Here is a 15,203-nt window from a genome sequence, read left to right on the forward strand (position 1 = left end):
CCCCCTCCACAAAGAGTTAAAGAAAAGTCCATCTGCTTTCATTAATTTGAGAACAAAGAACGCAGGACATACCTACAAGATGGGGGACTCTATCCTGGGAAGCAGTGCCTCTAAAAAGATTTGGTGGTCATGGTGGATAATCAGCTGAACATGAGCTCCCAGTGTGACACTGTGACCAAAAAAGCTAATGCGATCCTGGGATGCATAAACAGGGGAATCTCGAGTAGGAGTAGAGAGATTATTTCACCACTTTATTTGGCACTGGTACGACCACCACTAGAATACTGCCTACAGTTCTGGTACGTACATTTCAAGAAGATGAATTGGAGAGGGTTCACAGAAGAGTCACAAGAAGGATTAAAGGATTAGAAAACATGCTTTATAGTGATAGACTAAAGGAGCTCAATCCATTTAGTTTAACAAAGAAAAGGTTATGGGGTGACTTGATTACAGTAGATAGGTATCTACATGAGAAACAAGTATTTAATTGGTCCTTCAATCTAGCAGAAAAAGGTACAACACAATCCAACAGCAAGAAGTTGAAGATAAAAATTGAAGTTTTCAAACTGGAAATAAGGTGTAAATTTCTAACTGTGATAGTAATTAACCATTGGAGCAATTTACCAATGGTTGTGAGGGATTCTCCATCACTGACCATTTTATAATCAAGATTGGAAGTTTTTCTAAAAGATTTGCTCTAGGAATTATGTGGGGGAAATTCTATGGCCTGTGTTATACAGGAGGTCAGAACAGATGATCACAGTGGTCTCTTCTGGCCTTAGAATTTATGGCCTGGTGTGACATGTTACTAAGACACAAGACTGGAACCTGGCCTGATTTGTGGCCTCTTCGTGTTGCACTGCTGGTACAAAGCAGCCATAAAGCTGGTGTAGCTGGTTATGGGAGAATCACCAGAGTGTGAGGGAATCCTCTATTAGCGAAGAAAAAGTATAGCAGCTCCTATGCAGTGCCACATACCGGTAAGCTGTTTGTAGTCAGCCTTTGGGCTGCTCTAATTTATACAGGGGAACCAACTTGGTGCATAGATGACCTAGGAAAATAAAGAACCCAAAAAAGTGGTCTAAAGCCATTTTTTCACCATCCCATCCTACATACATCTTGACAGCAACCCACGCTCTGAGTTGCTGAGTGCAAGAAAATAAATTTCCTGTGTCCTATGCCTTCAAAACGTCAACTGCAGACTTAAATTTCCCCCCCCCACACACACACATTCAGATCTGGGACTGTTACAGCCCCTTTACGCTGTTCTGGCCAGATATGCCAAACCCGCGGAAAAAACTCAGAAATTGGGCTTGTTTTTGGCTTAATTGGCTTGTGAGTTGCTTGTTGGCTAGTTTTTGGCTTGTAGCTTGTTTGGCTTGTAGCAGCTTGTTGCCTCCCCCCCCCTCTTTTTTTTTTAATCAGCTCCCAGCAAGCCGGGGCAAGGGCGAGGGAGAATCAGGGATGCACAGCAAGGTGCTTATTTAGTCAGGGTGCTTATTTACCACGTGAAAGTTGGCAACTGTGATTCCGGCATAAAGGGCCCAGGCATAAGGGACGAGGGTCTTATCACCATCCAGGAACTGAAGTACTGCAAGAAGAGACGATCCTGCATTTCAACATCATAAATGGCTCATTGAAATAATTTATAACAACCTTATGAAAACAGACAAATAGTTGAAGTAAGGACAAACTCGTGTGTAGCCTAGCTTCACTAACAATCAGTGTACACACTCACAACTAAGATAACATGCTGAATCAGATAGGAAGCTGTCTGAGAACTGTTCTCATTTATTCATAAAGATTTTAGCCTTGCAAATCAATTATGTAAAATAGTAGATTGCATCCCATAATGCAGGGTTGGGCAAACTTTTTGGCCGAAGGGCCACATATGGGTAGGGAAATTGTATGCTAGGCCATGAATGCTCATGAAATTGGGGGTTGGGGTGCAGGAGGGCTCTGGCTGGGGCTGCGGGCTCTGGGGTGTGGCTGCGGATGAGTGGTTGGGGATGCAGGAGGGTCTCTGGGCTGGGACGGAAGGGTTCGAAGGATTGGTGAGGGACTCTGGGCTGGCGCAGGGGCATGGGACGGCACCAGGGGGCCAGGCTCTGGGCAGCACTTAACTCAAGCGGCTCCCAGGAACAGCAGTATGTTCCCCCCTCTGGCTCCTATGCGGAGGTGCGGCCCGGCAGCACTGCACGCTGCCCTGTCCGCAGGCACCACCCCTGCAGCTCCCACTGGCTGCGGTTCCTGGCCAATGGGAGCTGCGGGGGTGGCGCTTGGGATGAGGGCAGCGTGCAGAGCCCCTTGGCTGCCCCTACGTGTAGGAGCCAGAGTGGGGACATGCTGCTGCTTCCAGGAGGTGTGCGAAGTGGGGCAAGACCCCGACCCCGCTCCCCAGCTGGAGCGCCGGAGCAGGGAAAGCCCCCAACACTGCTTTCCGGTGAGAGCTCAAAGGCCTGATTAAAATGTCTGGGGGGCCATATGTGGCCCCCAGGCCGTAGTTCGCCCACTCCTGCCATAATGGAATCATATGTATTTCAGCCCAAACCAGATTTTAAAAAAAAGGGGTTGAGACACCTCTTTTAGTCCATATTCAACTCAGCAAACTATTCAAACATTCGAATGAGCCTCACATGTTCTTCAGTGAAATATAAATATCCTGATCCCATTTTAGGTCTCTCTCCAAGAAAAACAGCTAAAAAGGCTGCACAGACAGGAAGCTGGATATAAAGGGGAAAGGCATCAAAGCTAACTCCACATAGTGCAATGTTCAATATCATAAATTTCAGATTTTATATAACATGCAATCAGTCACCAGCATGTCCTGATGAATGGCACTGAACTCCTGACACCATATGGGATACAGGGTATTGCAGATTACAGCAAGCATACATGAAGTCTAATCATGGTTATAAATGCTACAGCTATAAAGTGGCATCAGTAGGACTGTGAGCAAATGTGTTATGAATGGAATCTGAAAGCAAAATCAACCACGTGATTTAAAAAAAATCCAGTCTGAAGCATCTAACCTGTAGGATGGCAACACTCAACTTAAATACAAGAATTTCCCTTTCCCTTAACAGGGCCTTCTTTATTAAAACGTTAGAAATACAAAATGCAGCCCATTTGTATTGGCTATCATTGCCATCAGCAGAGCTCCCACTCCCCATTCTTCCTGGTAGTTAGTCCCGTCCCATCCCCTCTGTTAATCTTCTGAGGGAGATGCCTCCCCACAGTGGCACTACCTCCCTGGTTATTCACAACAGAATAATGCACATATTTTACAAAGCGCAGGTCATGGAGAAGGAAGGGCAGGAAGATGTCCAAAATGGAAGGAGGTGAAGGCACTCCTGAAACTGCTACCTAAAACTAGCCCCTCCCTAATTCAACTGCATGTGGACCTAAATTAAATATACAAAAGCCTGATACCAAAAACCCATCACTCAGCGAGCATTCTGCCATCTGTGTATAGGGCAATCCTTATTGGGACTGGCCTTTTCTCTCCCATACACTCTCCTCCCTGTTACCTTTGCTTGTTGCAGGCTGTTGTAGCCGTAGCTTCTAATCATAATTCAGTAGACACAGCAACAGGTGTAATCTCACTTGTTTGCACTGCAGGGGAGTGGTGTGGGAGAGGTCAGTGTAATTTCCTTTTTCTCTGTTTGATGGTTCTATGAGGCAATATAAGAAACATTCTATAGCTGTCACAACAGTGGCAGAGATGGCAGCCTGCCATCTATCTGGTTTTCAATACACTTTCGGCCAGATGTTTTAAGGTATTTAAGTGCCTAAAGATGCAGATAGGTGCTTAGTGGGATTTTCAAAAGTGTCTAACCAGGTTAGGCACCTGACTCGGAGTAACACCCACCTGCATCTTTAGGAACCTATATACCTTTGAAAATCTAGCCCAAATTTATAACTACAACAGGCCATTTTCACACCAAAACACCCCCGCACACACACCCTGGCAAGAGGCTTATCTGCAGCAACCTCTTTCTTATCCCCTTCAGCCACCTCCTCTTCTTCCCTTCCTCCCGTTAAGAGCTGATGTAAAAAGCTGCACAGAGGAAACCATTTGCAGTGCACACCACCAGCAAGTTTCATTGGCCCTACAACATCCAAGAACTATGCTGCATGTTCCTGAGCACCATCTACTGTCTTCCTAACTGTTAGCATATATACAGATATAGAAGTCTCTTGTAACACCTCTTCTCTTGCTTCACTCTTCTTTAACTTAATTTTCTTTAATGTACCCCTCAGACAGTTTTTCTTTCATTGCCATCACAGTTGGTTCACATTCTCTGTCAGCCCTTGTACCTGGCCTTTTCTCCTCCCTCTGTTGCTGACCCTGTCTAGGCTGTCACCAATCTAACATCTGTCTTGCCTGACACTGTGCTGAAGGGGCCCTGCCTCTAAAATGGACTGATTTCCTTCAGCATGGCAACACCACAAAAATGTTTCATGTTTTAATAATCGTAGTGAGATTGTGATCAGCTCGGAAAACCAGAATCAGTTCTACTCTGGCAGGATGGGCAGCACATTTCAACCGTGGAAGCTTAAAGTTAACCGTTTAATTCCTATTAGACATCTAAATAAATGACCAGATTTTCAAAAATGCTGAGTACCCAGCTGCTCCCACTGATCACAAAGTGTTGTTGGATGCTCAGCACTTTTGAAAATTAAATCTATATTTAGGGGGGCATAAGAAAAATAACCTGGGAGTTAGTTTTAGACTCCATTTTTAAAAATCTTGACCAGTGAGTGCATGTGTTTGGGGATGGTCGGCTCTATTCTATTTACCCACACAAAAAACTTGGTGTAGTTGAGTGGAGGCTACAGGATCATATTAGTGCTCTGAGTACATATTATCTTTCAACAATTTTTATTCAAGTTATTGGGATTTTCAGAAAAAAAACCTGGCAAACAGTTGGTCCTGGATGACCAGGGTAAGGCATTTGCTGAAGTAATATTATAACATCATCGGTGTCCAAGTGAATGAGGAACATATTAACCAAAACAATCCAGCAAACAAAGCAGCTGGAGCCATCATACTGCAGCACGTGCCTACCCTAGAGCAGATGGGAGGTGACATCACCCCATCCAAAAGAGCACTTTGTTCCACCTAACATTCTTCTCTTGCAGCTTCTCTTGCAACCCAGACCCACCTGCAACTCAAAGAAGGAGGGAAAAGAATGGAACTACAACATATTAGGAGGTCTTGAAGCATATTCTCCCCAAATGAAGTGAGTGAGACACACCATGTAAAAGGAACAGTTTTATTCCAATCAGATGCACATATAGAGAAAGCTATAGCATCATGCTACAAAAGACAGGGGAAAGGAACTTCAGCCTCAAAGGACCTCTCCTTGAATAGTTATACAGCCTGAAATTATTACCATAATCTGCCTGGCAACAAATTACACTCTAACTCCCCCTTGTGGCTCATAATATATTAAAACATGCTGCAAGAAAGTACAGCTGTAATCTGGTTTCCTTCCAGCCATGAAAGAGAGTCAAACACAGGCTCTTGCCTTTTCTACATTAAACAACTGAACCATTGTTGAACTGCTCTCCTTGAACAAGTGTCCATGACAGTATCAGAGACAAAACCATTTCCAACACCATGTCAGGATCCCTTGGATGGTGTGATCCACTCACATGGATTCAGCTACCACCTTTTACCATCCTGGGTAAGATCAAAGCAATGCTCACTGAATGGGGAAAACGTTTTGAACAAGAAGCCAGGATACTCTCCTCCCTCTTCAAAGTTGTCTGCCCCTATTGGTCACAGTGGTGCCAAGCCTCAGCATTCTGTTCAATTCAACGCTTAGCCTAGAAGACTAGGTACCATCAGCGATGAAAAATGCCATCTTCCAACTCCAGCTTGCTAGGGAACTTCACTTCACCCCTGGCTCCCAAATAAGGTTCTGGCCACACTGATCCATGTGCCTGCCACCTCCACACTGGATTACTGTACCTGTATCTGGGTCTGAAGGAGACAGCAATGCCGGGCCTCCAACTCCTCAATGGGACTGGCTGCCGCAGGTGCATAATATCGTTGCTTTGATCCCTCCTTCAGCTCCCACTCCGTTTTTCTTGCTAGTGCAAGTCCTTTGTCCTGATCTTCAAAACAATCAACAGATTAGGACCTAGCTACCTCTGTGACCATAGCTCCATCCATTACTCACCATGATCACCTGCACTCCTCTGGGACAATGAAACATGTGAGAACCAGAGACATTTTGCTCTCACTCAAAGGAAACAACCCCAGCAGCCAAGAAAGGTGCAATATAAAAGGGATAAGACTTCTGTGCCTGTATGGACGGCTATCGGAATCCAGCTCTACTGCAAATGATTAAATTATTTCATGTCACAGAAAGAGGAATAAAATCAACTCAGAACACATTTTAGCAACAATTCCACTTCCAGGTAACACCACCACCAAACATGTAATCAATCAATTTTCCACTGTGTTAATTAATAAATCAATTAGTTAATGTTTGCATGAGCCTTTGAACATTAAAAGTGTTGTACAGGTGCTATGTATTACATATTGCATTGCCTATTCAGTACCACACCTCACCCCCACTTTATACAACATGTAGTGACAGGACTCATGGTAACAGGAGACCCATGAATGACAAAAGAGAATGAAGACCACAATGTGCATACTGGGATGGCCAGGGATATTACCATTACCCCCTTCTCCCTCTGCTCCCCCCCCCCATTATTTTAATATAATTTAATTTTATTATTTTTAAAGAAATGCTCCTGGCCCGGAGCCTGATGCAAAGCCCATTAAAGTCAGTAAGAGTCCTTTTATTAACTTTAATGGGCATTGGATCAGGCTCTGGTGCCCAATGTCTATCATGTCAATACAAGACACATTTTGTCTTGCATTTCAAAAATAATCATGAAAAAGGCAATGATCTTCAATACAAATTTATGATTTTATAGGGTGCATGATTCTGAACCACAAATAAAATCTTGTGTGTTGCCGTTCCTTAAAAGTAAGCATTGTCCTGTATTTTTAATTTCTTTGAAAAGCAGGTGGCCACTCTACTGTTACCCATACTTTTGCCTCATTGGCAATGCCATTTTGATTCAGTGATCTTATTAATAGCAGCATGACTCTCAGCATTTGGAAGCCATAAATATGGATATTTTGAAGAAAAATAAAGGACACGCCAATTTCTTCCAATGAAATACATGGGAGGATTAAGAGCATTGTCATGAAACTCTGGACAGTCCCTGAGACAAAGAAACAGGTGGCATGTTTCATAGAAATACAGACTAACCGAAGGCATTTACAGCAGAGATTTATGTTTTATCTCACAGCTCCTGGAATACTTCTTCCCTCCAAAAAGTAGCATTTTTGGCCAATTCTAGGGATACACAACAATGGAAATTGGTTTGCAAAACTGTTGTTTACCACAAAAGAACGACCAACAAGAGATGTGTGGCTTTTGCTACAGAACAGGGAGAGACGTTTGATGCCTTTACCACAGATAGAGGTGCAGAGGAAGAGGGATTTGATGGACTGAGCATGTGTTTAAGATTCAGAAGTTCCTGGTTTCTAGTGCTAGATCTGACTCACTTTCTCCATCTGTAAAAATGGGTTGATAATAGTTATCGACCTCAAAAGTGGTGAGGTGCGGATTAATTAGTTAACGGATGAAAGTACCATCCGAGCTTTAAGTATGCCTACTGGCGCCAAGGTACCATAGAAATTGGCGCAATATACTTTTACAGGCAAATAGATTTTCAGCTCAAAGCTCAGCTATTGCAACTGTAGTGAATTTATAAGCTTTGATGTTTCAGGATCAAACAGAACTTAGAGTTAATGATTAAAAATAAATAAAATCAGAATGTGGTTATTAATAGAGTCAGCGATTTATAATGAAACTACAGAGATAAGATTATTCTTTAACATGCAATTCTGGAAAGTAAATGACAGTCACAGAAACATCATTTTACGTATACCCAAGTCAGCAAAACTACAGCAGTATGTAAGAATAGGCATTGCTCCATACACCAGAGTCACCAATCCTACCTGCATCAGTAACACAAGTGGAGAGAAAGAGTGCAAGAGTCAGCAATACAGAAAGATCACCCAGTGAAAGGTGTGGGGGGGTAACTTTCACTTTCTATTAATAATGACTACCATCCATTCTTGGATGAACTAGAACTCATGAGTTCATTATTTTTCTCACTAAGATCTGAGTTTGAATACATGGTAGGCATTAGAATTCTCTCTCTTTTGAGTATAATCAGGAACATCTAGGCATGGAAAAATCAAAAAGACTAATCTAGGAAATTGTCTACTAGCCAAGCATGAATTAGACATGCAGTAGAAAATTGTATTATATAGTTTTACATAGTGGTAGGCACACTTCTTGCATATTCACTGGGGAAAAAACAGCTTGGATTTATGTCACTGTAACAAAAAGAACTATATGTGAATTACTATTTTCCAACTTTTCATAGACTGACCTGTTGTCAGCCACATCAACAAAAGCCGTGAGGATACCCCTGAAACCTATATTTGCATGGGTAAAATTCCAGCAACAATCCTGGACAATATTATTATTGAGAAATTAGAGGGATTTCCATGAATTTAAACATATACGGTGAAATTTTTGAAGGCACCTGGGGGAGTTAGCTACATAGTTCTCATTACATTTTAATGAGATTTGGGCATCTAACTCCATTAGGCTCCTTTGAAAATCCTAGTTGTAACCATTAGACCAAATACATTGGACTGATAGAGCTTTTTCGGGGAACAGTAGAAAAAATATTTAAAATTTTAAAAATATGGACTGTTCATCCTAAGAAACACAAGGCATATGGATCCAAAAATGTTTACCAATGTAGTTGTCATTTTCCACTTTGCCTCAGAAAAGCACTCTCATTCCACAGTACAGATAAAAGCTTTAAATCTTCTGACAGCCATGCTGGAAGTAAATGACTGTTGCTATAAACCATTTAAGTGATCATCCTTTCTCAATTATCTTTATTTTTTAAAAAGTGAAAAACTCTATTCATTATCATTCTACCGACCTACACTAGAGGGCAATGCATACCATCAGGCACTCCTCAAGCATCAAATTTTCAAATACTTTTTTTTTTTTGGTCTGGAGAGAGATAATGAACTGGCTCAACAATCATCTAAATTACTGACAATCTGTTCTTTCTGAACTGTTTTGGTGATCCACAAAAGGGTTGTGTTAAAGCCACATTTTCAGGTGAAGTTCTGTTGAAAAGTTAAATGTAAAAAAAACTCTTTCTAAAAAGCTTCCTGAAGTGACGTTATAAAATAGCCTCCATGCCAGTGGGTTTCTTCCAGTTTGACAGTTTGTTCATAGTTACCATAGAAGCTTTGTAAAGTATGTTTAATCAAGTATGTAGGAAGATTTTCAGATTTCTACTAATGGAGGCATATCCCGCATGTTGCTACCCTTATTATTTGCCCTCCTATCTGTTGCTGCTGCTACTATTGCAACAGGGGAAAAGAAACAAAACTGGAAAATTTTGGATCTGAAAGGAATTCTCTTGCTGCTTGGGGTTGACAAATTCTATTGGAGTCTCCATCCCAACTCTGATTCTTAATGGATAATGCTCACGAACAGGGTTAGAAATCTGGCAAACTCACTGCTCACAAGTCATAACATGCATCTCATTGTGCAAGTCTCCAGAGGACAACATTAAACAGAAGCTCATTTTATCAGCATGAGCAGATCTAGATGATGCAGTTGGGAGTTTTTCTGGAATGGGCTGATTTCTGGACAGGGTGAGGCTTCTGTAAAAGATTATCACGGTGTCTTGGGGAGTCCTCTCAAAACACCTTCATTGCCACAGTGAAAGGATTCTTTCCCAACCCATTGACATTTGTGATGCCAATAGGTTGAAAAAAAATATTTTCTTCCTGCTATTCTCATGGCACTCTTTCCAAATGATCTTTTTGGCATGTGAATGACCAACAATGGCCAGAAAATCAGTAAGAAATCATGATTACTGCCAATGTCCATATAAGAGCCAGACAGCTGCAAAAGTTAGTTCTGTTTTAATTTGGGACTAGTAATAAAAGGTTTGGTCTCTACAATATTTTGATTTACCACCCAGTAAATGCCTCCACATGAGGCGCAATGCTTCCTGCAGGTGAGATCACTCTCTAAAATACTGGACTGCACTGCAAAGCTACAGAAAAAGTAGGCTGACAGAGAGGCTCTGAGGCCAAGCAAAGTTTTGTTTTCAGACACATTAGGGTTAAGCCCTCATAATGCTGCTGCCGTCGCTATAACAGTGTGACTCCCTGGGCAAATCTCACAAGTAAGATGGAATAAAACCTATAGAAGAAAATTAGGGTGACCAGATAGAAAGTGTAAACACTGGGACAGGGGGTGGGGGGTTATAGGCACCTACATAAGAAAAAGCCACAAATATTGGGACTGTCCCTATAAAATCAGGACATCTGGTCACCCTACAGAAAATACAGTTAGGTGATATGGAGCTAGGGTAAGCAGGTACAACTGATTTTCAATGGAGCGTCACAAATGAAGGATGACAGCACTGCAGTTGTAACTTCCTTATGGAAGTGGTGAAACTGTTTCTCCACATTGATCTCTAAATATAAACTTTCTTCATGACCATACTCAGCAGACAGTCAGTCATACATTTTGTAATTCTTTCCACTGAAGCTTTAATTCACATTTCCATAGTAAGCCCACAACTCATCAGTGATGCATTAAATTATTATTTCTGTCACTATTAGCATACTGCATGGGAACACTGTGCAAGATTTCCATATAAGGAGGCAATTAATCCATTCTTCCGTTTTCCCACCCTCTCCAAGCTACAATAAGAGAAAATAAACACTTTATTACAAAGATCTTAGCAGTGGATAGGGGAGTGATGGGTGGCTATATTTAGTTCATACAAATTTGATTGCAAGAGCTCAAATACAGTCCTGTTACACATTCACAGCTGGCACCTTTTGATCCTTTCGCCCATCCCCCATAGAGCGATGGAGTTGGTTCTGTGGATCTGCAGACTCAGGCACACAAAAAAACCAAAAAAAAAAAAACCAACAATCCTGGCACAGGCAGCCAATGGATCCATTCTTTGGTTCATAAAACTTGTAAAAATCTCACAGAATGTACAATGTTCGATTGTTTTTATAAATCTCTTTCATGACTTTGTTAGCAGCCTAACTCAAAGTAGACTGGCCTGTTTTCACTTCTGGAATAAAAGGGTATTCTAAAAGATCCATTTAACTGTGGCCATGGTTTCAGCAGTACTGTGAGCACAAAGGAAGGGTTGAAGTCATGTTGCCACTTTTCAGTACTCAGGCTCCAACACATCAGTACATTTTTTTCCCCTTGGAACTGGTTTATGCATAATTAGCTCTCTTTTTATCAACTGGATGACATAATGCATCATTATTCAAGATGCAGTAAACTGCCATTTGTGAACTTTAATTTAGATTCAAGTATGAGAAACTCTATAACGTACCTATAGTCTTCTCTGAAACAGAAGATGTTCAAAGGATTAATGTTACAAATGAGCAGTCTAAAATATCTGGTGTCATTGAGCAGCATTAATAGGAAAGAAAATTAATCCTTTTGCTGCCACTCTGGGTAGAGCATTTTCTAAACAGGTCCCTCAATTTACCTCCAAATGCAACTAATTATTTACTTCAGCTCCAAACAACAGTTTTTGGCAAGGAAAGAAAGTATGGATGAAAAACTAAAATAATACAACAAACCTACAAGGGTGTGTTAAATAACCGATTATAAACATCTCCGTTTTTTATGGTGATATCTGGCTGCAGCTCCTGGTGTGCGTCTAACACCACTATGCTTTGTTTATTGTGTGTTTATTGAATCCAGCCAGTAACTATATTATTTTTTTCCTTACTCCACAATGAATCCCCTCCATTCTATTTAAAACTGAATTGCAGCTCATCTAGGAATGTTTGTCATTTCCAAGCAAGAGCACTTTTTGAACCAAGTACTCCATGGAAACAAGCATAAGTGACCTTCAAACAAGCATATGTTCATATTACAGACTGGCAAAGCCCAGCTCCCCAGTTCACAAATAGAGGACACTGCCAGGAAGGAGGGGGAGCTGGAGGGTTCCCAGCACACCCTGAAGGAAGGAGGTGGCATGCAGGAAACTCCATACAAGTCCATTCTGACCAGCAGCAGAGACTCAGAACTGGAAGAGACCTTGAGAGGTCATCTAGTCCAGTCCCCTGCACTCATGGCAGGACTAAGTATTATCTAGACAATCCCTGACAGGTGTTTGTCCAACCTGCTCTTAAAAATCCCCAATGATGGAGATTCCACCACCTTCCTAGGCAATTTATTCCAGTGCTTAACCACTCTGACAGAAAGTTTTTCCTAATGTCCAACCTAAACCGCCCTTGATGCAATTTAAGTGCACTGCTTCTTGTCCTAACCTCAGAGGTTAAGAAGAATAATTTTTCTCCCTCCTCCTCGTAACAACCTTTTATGTACTTGAAAACTTATGTCCCCTCTCAGTCTTCTCTTCTCCAGATTAAACAAACCCAATTTTTAACCTCATAGGTCATGTTTTCTAGACCTTTAATCATTTTTGTTGCTCTTCTCTGGACTTTTTACAATTTGTCCACATCGTTCCTGAAATGTGGCACCCAGAACTGGACACAATAGTCCAGTTGAGGCCTAATCAGCACAGAGTAGAGCGGAAGAATTACTTCTCGTGTCTTGCTTACAATACTCCTGCTAATACATCCCAGAATGATGTTTGCTTTTTTTTGCAACAGCATCACACTGTTGACTCATATTTAGCTTGTGATCCACTATGACCCCCAGATCCTCTTCCACAGTACTCCTTCCTAGGCAGTCATTACCCATTTTGTGTGTGTGCAACTGATTGTGCATGATGTGTGCATGCTGTTTCCCCCTCTGGACCCCAGGACTCTGGGGGGAGGGTATGCTGGTGTCAGGCCATGCAGCTGGAGTCTGGGGGAAAGGGGATATAAGTTTCTGGGCTGTGGGGGGGGACCCCATAGCTGGGCTTTGAAGGGAGGGGTGGAGGTGTCTGGCCCCAAAGCTGGGCTCTGTAGGGAAGGGGTTACAGGTGTCTGGGACAGGGGGGCCCCATGCACCCCCCTCCAGCATCCACCAAATACCCACCTCTGAGCATACACACAGACCCCTCCAGCACCCGCAAACAGGGCCGGCGCAACCCATTAGGTGACCTAGGCGGTTGCCTAGGGCACTAACATTTTGGGGGCGGTGACCGTGGCAGCCAGATCTTCGGCCGCTATGGTCGTCGGCAGTATTTCGGGGGTGGGACCTTCCGCCGCCTAGGGCGCCAAAAAAGCTGGCGTCCACCAAATACTCAACTCCCCATACACACACAAACCCCTCTGACACCCATCAACTGTACCCCCTCCAGCAACCTCCATCTGTACTCCTCCTCCAGCTGCCCTTCCCCCTTACCTGGGCAGTATCCTCTCTTTGGAAACCTCTATATGGTAACCTTACAGGGGTAGGGTGAAAAAATGAGAATCAACTAAAAGTTTTTCCCCCAAGATGTGCCCAGCTGACACGTGTGACACACCCAGACTGAGGTGCCCAACAAAAACATAACAGAGAAACAGGAACTGGGTTGTCGTAGAGGTTTCTTTAACTCTACTCCTGGGGGAATATTTTTTGTTGTCTTTATTGTTACAGACAGGTATTTTGAAATATATATATTTGAAATATATATTTTGAAATATATTTCAATCAAAATTATTGAAACTGGAGTGATTATATTGTGTTATTTTGACATATAAAATATGCAGAATTTTAAAATATTGTGTGCAGAATTTTTAATTTTTTGGTGCAGACTTCCCCCAGGAGTACAGTGTAGCACTTATGTGATATTTTGGAAAAGATGCAATTGGTGGGAACCAGCTTCCACGCTGCACTTCGATTGCACATGGCTATGTTATCATCTGGGTAATGCCAACAGGTGCAGTCTACTTGAACGCAAGGGAACTAAATCTACCCCATTATACACTGGTTTTATGCCATGGTAGATGAGAATAGAATCATATGAAAGCCCTTTTTCCCCAAAGAGTTTACAATCCACACAACCTGATAAACAATGGAGTGTAAGAAAATGTAGCATGAATGAATGGTCACATTTTCTATGTGATTATCATTAGCATCATACTTTATGTTTGGGTACTTATATTTAAATTTATTTTCAACCATCTAATTTAACACTTTGCAGTAGGAAGGTCTAAGGGCTTGTGAATGTGCTCCCCAGTCCTCTCCTGGAAAACCCTGGCTGTCAAGTCCTCTTGGTGAATTGAGCAGCACACAGGTCCACCAAGGTACCGTATTTTTCCGTGTATAAGACTATACTTTTTCCTAAAATCCTTAGCCTAAAAATTGAGGGTAGTCTTATACACGGAAGTAAGCCTCCTGTTCCCTGCCCTCTGACCCCCCCAACCCCTATCCACCCCCCCCACCCCGGAACTCCCCTGCCCTCTCTCCAACACCCCCTCCCTGCCCCCTTACCGCGCTGCCTGCACGTGGCTGGTGGCGCTACAATCCATCCGCGGCTGGAGCTGGGAGCGCGGGGCCGGGCAGTGTCTGGAGCCGGGCATCCGGGTAGGTGGGGTCGCGGCCGCCGCAGTGCCCGGACCGCACTACCGGAGCCGGGCAGCCGGGGAGCCGGGCGGCTGGGGAGCCAGGGAGCCGGGTGGCTGGGGAGCCGGGCGGCTGGGGACGCGGGGAGCCGGGCGGCTGGGGACCGGGGGAGCCGGGGACACGGGGAGCCGGGCGGCTGGGGACCGGGGGACACGGGGAGCCAGGTGGCTCCCCGGCTCCCCGCCTCCCCGGCTCCGGTAGTGCGGTCCGGGTACTGCGGCGACTGTGGACGCGGGGAGCCGGGCGGCTGGGGACCGGGAGAGCCGGGGAGCCGGGCGGCCGGGGAGCCGGGCGGCCGGGGAGGGACGCGGCAGGAGCCGGGAAGGGCTGCCGCCGGAGACCAGCCGGGCGCACGGCCCTCCTCCTTCCCTCTACCCCTACCTCCGCGTCCTCTTCCTGGGCCTGAGCAGCAAAGTCGGGGGGGACAACTGCAGTGCGGCTGGAGGGAAAAGAAAACAAAACAAAAAAACCTGGGGCATGGCCGGAGCGGCAAAGCAGGGGAGGAAAAAA

General features: G+C 43.8%; 1 protein-coding gene across 4 annotated transcripts in view; it reads right to left on the bottom strand.

Moving 5' to 3' along the window:
- Positions 1 to 15,203, bottom strand: part of BCAR3 (BCAR3 adaptor protein, NSP family member) — a 123,705-nt gene that overhangs the window by 38,512 nt on the left and 69,990 nt on the right. For 3 of the 4 annotated variants that reach the window (XM_045028859.1, XM_045028862.1, XM_045028863.1), the window contains one exon: positions 5,981 to 6,121. The exons of the other annotated variant lie outside the window; for it this stretch is intronic. In XM_045028859.1, the coding sequence (XP_044884794.1) occupies positions 5,981 to 6,121 (141 nt within the window). The remainder of the gene's footprint in view (positions 1 to 5,980; positions 6,122 to 15,203) is intronic. 4 annotated transcript variants of the gene reach the window in all.

Source organism: Mauremys mutica, chromosome 8 (genome assembly GCF_020497125.1).
Source record: "Mauremys mutica isolate MM-2020 ecotype Southern chromosome 8, ASM2049712v1, whole genome shotgun sequence".
NCBI classification, from domain to species: Eukaryota; Metazoa; Chordata; order Testudines; family Geoemydidae; genus Mauremys; species Mauremys mutica.